This window comes from Mus pahari, chromosome 1 (genome assembly GCF_900095145.1).
Source record: "Mus pahari chromosome 1, PAHARI_EIJ_v1.1, whole genome shotgun sequence".
Taxonomy (NCBI): domain Eukaryota; kingdom Metazoa; phylum Chordata; class Mammalia; order Rodentia; family Muridae; genus Mus; species Mus pahari.
Genome location: NC_034590.1, coordinates 21,233,219 through 21,240,491, shown reverse-complemented (window position 1 = coordinate 21,240,491; position 7,273 = coordinate 21,233,219). Strand labels below are relative to the sequence as shown.

The 7,273-nt window shown below is 36.5% G+C and overlaps 1 protein-coding gene across 1 annotated transcript; it reads left to right on the top strand.

Moving 5' to 3' along the window:
• Positions 1 to 1,359: 1,359 nt before the first annotated feature.
• Positions 1,360 to 2,367, top strand: LOC110335029 (mas-related G-protein coupled receptor member B1-like). The gene has a single exon (XM_021217117.1). The coding sequence runs from the start codon at positions 1,417 to 1,419 to the stop codon at positions 2,365 to 2,367; it is 951 nt and encodes a 316-aa protein (XP_021072776.1). The 5' UTR covers positions 1,360 to 1,416.
• The last annotated feature ends 4,906 nt before the right edge of the window (positions 2,368 to 7,273 follow it).

The following is a 7,273-nucleotide window of genomic DNA, read 5'->3' as shown; positions in this document are numbered from 1 at the left end:
CATGGCTTTTGTTCATTCTGGTCTTATGATGACCTTTAACCATCTATCTGTCCNTGGATGTTCCTGATATGCCATGTATTTAAAGGTGACAGAACTTTGATTTCCTGATGTTTCCAGGCCTCTGGTAGGTATCTTTGGGCTAGACAATGGAACTCATCTGGTAATGCAAGTCTCCCAGATGTTGGGTGTGTCCCTCAGGAAACATATGATAGAGGATTGCAGGGGAAAGACAGGCAGCAAAGTACTGGTACAATGGTGCTCAGGAGGATAGTATATGACTAATAGCAGCAGGGAATTCCTCAGAGGACTCAAAAGACAGTAGAATGGGTTTAGTGGGAAATTGAACATGCATCAACAGGTCTTAGGAAGATGGCTAGAGAGAGAGATGACTGTTCAGTGGAGGTGGGGGAGTGACAATTGGCTGCTCAGCGAAGCTGGGCATGGCCCAGAGGACTCTGCAGACACGAAATGGATATAGGGAGAGAAATTATTGTATATGCTTCCAGATAAGTAAGCCTAATGAAGGTGGATGAATGAGTTCAGGAAGGGAATTTTAACATTAGCATTTTTATGTGTCATGTAATCTTGACACTTTACAATTGTTTGATGTCTATTGGTTCATTTCTTTTTATGTACATTTGGAAAACCTCTGTGTTTGAATGTCCATATCTTCCTGAACATCAAGGAAAATCCATCTTTTATTTTATAGAATTGGTTTTCTGTGTTTTAGTTTGCATCCCAGTCCTATCCTATGCACAAACTATTTATAAGTTTGGTCTCCAAATATTGACTCTCAGATTTCTTATTCTCTCTCTCTCTCTCTCTCTCTCTCTCTCTCTCTCTCTCTCTCTCCTCTGATTCCTTTCTCCCACAACCAAGGTTTTCCTGGAACTTACTATGTAGTTCAGACTGTCATTGAATTCATGGAATTCTTCCTTCTCCAGTATATATACGGTTGGCAGTCCACAGGTCAGCTAAGATGGCTTGTAGGGCAATTTCTATACTGCTCCTCCAAGAGAATATCTCTGTCTTCAAACCTTGTAGATGTTTCTGTGTCATAATACCTTTTATTTTGCACTGCTGGCACTTATTTTCTTCTCAACGCCCCCCCTCCATCAATACAGAATATGGTTTGTAGATAACTTAAATATATACAGGCTATTTTTAAGTTAAGGCTCCAGAAATATTGATTTTTATAAATTACTTAATCTCTACCATCCTGTTTTCCTGTTTTATGAACCAGGTAAACCATTAACACATATAAGGGTGGTCCTGAGAATCCAAGTGTAGACAAAATGTGTTCATGTCTTTTTTTTTCTTTGCAGAAACATTACTGAAAATCTCCTAATAGAGGACTTACACATCGCAGACTGGACAATTAACATTACAGCACTGAAAGAAAGCATTGACATTGGAATGCCATTTTGTGAAGTTGTGTCTCGTACCATGATTTTTCTTTCCCTCATCATTGCCTTATTTGGGCTGGTTGGAAATGCCACAGTGTTATGGCTTCTGGGCTTCCAGATGCGCAGGAATGTCTTCTCTGTCTACATCCTCAACCTTGCTGGTGCTGACTTTGTTTTCATGTGCTTTCAAATTGTACATTGTTTTTATAATATCTTGAACATCTACTTCATCCCCACTAAAATTCCTCCATTTTCCACTGTGGTGTTAAACTTTGCTTATCTTTGTGGTCTGAGCATCCTCACTGTCATTAGCATTGAACGCTTCCTATCTGTCATGTGGCCCATCTGGTACCGCTGCCAACGCCCAAGGCATACATCAGTTGTCATGTGTACCCTGCTTTGGGTCTTGTCCCTGGTGATGAGCCTCCTGGAAGGAAATGAATGTGGCTTCCTATCTTATACCAGTGACCCGGGTTGGTGTAAGACATTTGATTTAATCACTACTACATGGTTAATTGTTTTATTTGTGGTTCTCTTGGGATCCAGTCTGGCCTTGGTGATTACTATCTTCTGTGGCTTACACAAGATTCCTGTGACCAGGTTGTATGTGACCATTGTGCTTACAGTGCTTGTCTTCCTGCTCTTTGGTCTGCCCTATGGGATCTACTGGTTCCTCTTAATGTGGATTAAGAAATTTTATTATAATATACCTTGTAGTTTTCGTCAAGTGACAGTATTTCTGTCTTGTATTAACAGTTGTGCCAACCCCATCATTTACTTCCTTGTTGGCTCCATTAGGCATCATCGGTTTCAATGGAAGACTCTCAAGCTTCTTCTACAGAGAGCAATGCAAGACACTCCCGAGAAGGAAGAAGTTGGAGAGATGGGTTCCTTAGGAAGATCTAGGGAAATAAAAACTGTCTGGAAGGGACTGAGAGCTGCTTTGATCAGGCATAAATAGTTTTGAAAAACAGCTTTGTCCTTAACAGTTTGTAGAAATTTCATAACTTTGTTTAGTTGATTACCCAAGGTTAACTCAGTTGGTAAGGTAGTGACCACAATTGACAAATCCCTTCTTCAGCAGAAAGCTCAAGAAAGTGCAATGAAAAGTTATATTTCTTTGCTCACTTAATTTGAAAGTGTTTAAATTCTTGTTACATTTTGCAAAAAAAAAAATTCCTGTTTTAAAACAAACTTTCTTTTCAGTGCAAGGTTCTAAACAGATAAGTTATAGTCACAGAACTTACTTATTTCTCTAGGTTTTAATAAATGTATGATAGTCTTTTGTTTGTTTGTTTGTTTTTTCCAGACAGGATTTCTCTGTATAGCCCTGGCTGTCCTGGAACTCACTTTGTAGACCAGGCTGCCTCTGCCTCCCAATGCTGGGATTAAAGGCATGCACCACCGTGCCTGGCTGTGATAGTCTTTCTTATATTAATATTTTGGAAAGAAGTAAACATTCTTAAGAGAAGTGTGTTAAATCACTCTTTACCTAGCAGATTCCTTACCTTCAAGTTCACTATTTATTCCATTTTCAGCATTAGAAGAGTGTGCTCAGTCTAATAATATGATCCATCAACAGCCATGCACATGGAAAGTTTGAGAGTGTCTGCCCTTTTTTCTTCCTTTCACAGTGTCCTTCTTAGCTTGCCATGATTGGGTGTTGACTTTGTCATGATTCTCCTTCTCTCTGACTCTTTCCTCATGATAGGTTTCCAATGAGGTCCTCTATAATAGGCTCCCTTGATATCAAACTTGTTTTAAATTTATACCATTTCAGGAGCTAGTAGCATCTAAAAACTTGAGGATGTAATGTTTAGTAAAATTTTCTACAGAACAGTATTTCAATTTTAAAGGTGCGATGTGTGATAAATTCAGTTGCAGTACAATTAAGAGAACAGAATATCAACAGATTAATGTAAACAAATCAACAATTTTTAAGTGGCTATAGAACCTAATCAAAACACAAAACACTCTCTTATATTTCTAAATTTTCATTTTTCCTCCAGTCAAAATTTTTTATATTAGAGGTAAATATGCTGTTCATATTTTTGTTCCAAACTAAAATTTATAGTGCAAATTAAAAGACTGTAGCACGATGTGTGATATACATGTTGCTAAATGGTTGTTATAGTTGAACAAGCTAACCTATACAGCAGGTCATATAAATATTCATTTTTTTTCCTCCTTCGGCTTGGCCCAGTATTTCTTCACAATATTTCTCTTGGAATGGATGGTAATGATTGATCTGTGCCTCTGTATGTGGGAAACAAATATTGTGCTTTTTTGATTTGACAAGGAGTTACAATTAAGAGGTTGCCTTGAGTATCATAAGAGACTTTGGACTTTTAAACTGTGTTGGTACTGTGAAAGACTATGAGGACTTTTCAAGTTGGACTTAGTGTATTTTCTACTGTGATATAGCAACAAACTTACATGGTCCAAGAACTGGAATGTGGTGGTGAACCTGAAAATTTTCCTCTACTGTCTCATTTTGGAATGCTTAGCCCCAAGTTGGTGGAACTGTTTGGGATGGATTAAAATGTGTGTCCTTGTTTGAATATATATCACTCGGGGTGACCTTTGAGGTTTCAAAAGCCAGTACTATTCCCTACTATCTCTTTATCTCCTCATTCTTGAGGGTCAGATATAAGCTTCTGGAAACTGCTTCATTGCCATGCCAACCTGCCAGCCTTTTCTCAGGCTTCCGGACATGATAATCATGGATTCCACCCCATGAGAATTATGAGATATCCTATAAAATATTTTTTATGAGTAGACTTTGTCATCACAGCAACAGAAAAATAATTGACACTTTCTTTTACTTAATATTTTGTTAATATTTTTAAAACTTTGTTTTTCACCTTCTAATGAAGATTTGGTAAGAAGTGCATTATTTCCTTATATATAGTCATATATAGTCATTATATAAATACTGACACTTTAAAACACATTCTACTTCCAAATGAAATAATGTCATATATTTCTCTTTACATTTATCTCTCATAGCATGACATATATTAAAACTTCAACATGTAATAAATAACCTGATCCCTGGGTTCTTAACTGTGGAGTAATCATGTTCTGTATGTGACTCCCACAGCTTCACAATTTATTCCTTCATTGTTCCTTATTTGACTTGCTCCTCTAGCTTGAATATTGTGAAACAAATATAGAGACATAACAATATTGCTACTAGATGCCTATTTTTAAATAAAGCCATGTCAGATTAAAATTAAATGATGGAAAAAGATATGTTAACTAGGATACATGCTCTCCCTTATTTCTGGTCTCTTACAGTTTTTCTGCTTTCCTACTCTTCAATGTTCTCTGAACATCAGGTATGGGATTCATTTATACATATATTCCCTTTGACTGTGTTCCATACATCTGCATTTTTTCTAATTTTCCTTAGTTGTCTTTGTCTGTTACAAAGAGAACTTTTCACAATGAGAGTGAGGACTACACTTAGATGTGGGTATAAGGACAAATATTTAGAATGAATTTAGGAATTATGCTAATGAATACAGCAATGGTTGTAGATTTTCCTCCAAGATTCATGATTTCTCTAGTCCTGAATAAATAGATAGGTTTCCCATGTCACATATGATTCCCCCCTTTTGATCACATGTTAAGTCAAATTGAAGAACTGTTGATTAGTACAGAGTTATGTGAGTTGTCTGTTCAGCCTTAGGATTATTATGCCTTGATGGCCTTCGATGATATTCATAGGCATCAGAACTGAACATGACTACTAATCACTTCCTTCCCTTAGAACCTTGCATGGTATCTTCTGGTACATGAATGAGAAGACACTTAAATCAACTCCAGCTCACATGTCTCTGGACCCTGTGTTTGGAATACATGGTGTCATCAGCAATAGGTACTTAATTTCTACCTCCGAGGGGCAAGCAAAGGAAACAGCAATGTCCTCTATGCTTCAGTAGTCTCTTAGAGAACATTCTAAGTCTTTTCTTATAAGTCTTTATATTAATTTTCTAAGTCTATATTTCTAAGTCTTTCAATCAAACTATAAGTCTTCATATTTTAGCTTCTGTATTATACTGTGCCTAGTTAAATAGATGGTGTATTTATGATTAGACATGTAGTGGTTTTCTGTTTAGGATCTTTTACTCATTTATGTTTGTAGTGCTTGCTGTTTATCACAGGTTCTAATTTCTGAACTGCATTTCTGAACACTATTCAATATTTTTTCATTTGTATTCTTCTATGTATATTGTAATCTATCCTTTAGAATATATATTTTATATTCACATATTGTATAGAATACACATCTAGAATACACACTCTTTTATGTGTGTTCAAATGTACTTATTTTTGGCATTCTCATCTGGTTTAACTGAATATTTTATATTGCTACATTTGGGGGGCTCTTGGCATAGCATTCTCTTAAATGATTATTTATGGGCTGTCTTAAGTGACTTGAATTCAGTATCTGGATACCACAAGTAGCAGTATATGGAAGATACTGCAAAGCCAGAACAGGTCTAAGTATGACAAACATATGATCATGGGTTTCATGGACCTATATTGTACATCTACAACAAAATCACCATACCTAAGATTCAGGGAACATTGAGAACAATGGAGAAGATAGATGGTAATATCCAGAAATCCAGATATCTGCATCTAGATAGAGTCTTCTAGACATGACAGGGAGGCTGCACCCACACAATCTCAACAATCTTAAAACCTCTCAATAATCTTAACAAGACCTGTATAGTGATGACATCAATACACATGTCAGTGTGAATATGGAAATCTCACAAGGATTCATCCCTAGATGCCATTGCTACAAGCAATCAGTGGCTACAGAGCTAGAGACAATCAGTCTTCTTCAGGGATGAGCCCTCCTTATGGATTACTAAATTGAAAGTGGTCACACTTAAATGTGACATTTAGTATGAGCAGCAGTAAATAGATTAAGTTGCTTCTATACATGCTCACAAACACACACACGTGTGTGTTTGTGTGTGTGTGTGTATGTGTGTGTGTGTGCATGTGCCTACTAGTAACATAATATAAAGAAGAAAATGCCCTGAATTTGAGAGGAAGTAGAAAAGCATAAGAAGAGTTGTGGTGAGGGGATGATGCAAATATGGTACTCATATTTGAAATTCTCAAAAAATAAAAATGAAATACTCTCCTGCATGGAGTAACAGGTTCTTGGCAGTTGATGAATGCTAGAGAGGGACACTCATTTGTGTGTGTGTGTGTGTGTGTGTGTGTGTGTGTGTGAAAATGGTAGGGAGGTTGTCTGAATCTTGACAATGATGACCCCCACATGCAAATATCATTAATATCAATTGGATTAATTGGGTTGGAAAATAGGTAGAAAAGAGAATGAAACCTTTCAGTGGGAGTCACATACTCCTAATCCTGTCCACATGAGTTCCAGTTTGGAGACTTATACGGTAGAAGGACAGAACTGTTTTACAAACAATGCTCTCATCTACACAGGTATATTGTGGATGTGTGCAGCATCCTCTCACATATACAAATAAGCAAAGAATGAAACAATATCTAGATATCTCAAAGAACTATAAAACAGCAAAGAAAACTAAGATCAAAATTTGTCAAAGAGAATAAGTGATAAATATCAGAGAAGGCACAAATGAAGTACCAATTTAAACACAACAGTGAGCAAAACAGAACCACTTTGTAAAAAGGTGAAACTAAGTTGAAAAACCCCCATCAGGACTATCTTAGAAGAAGAGATGTAAGACTCAAATGAGCAATATCATTGGTGAAAAACACTTCAAGGCTGATACCACTGAAATACAAATGATTAGATATTTATGTAAACATATATATTCAAAGAATTTGATAGCTGAGTAGAAATGGAC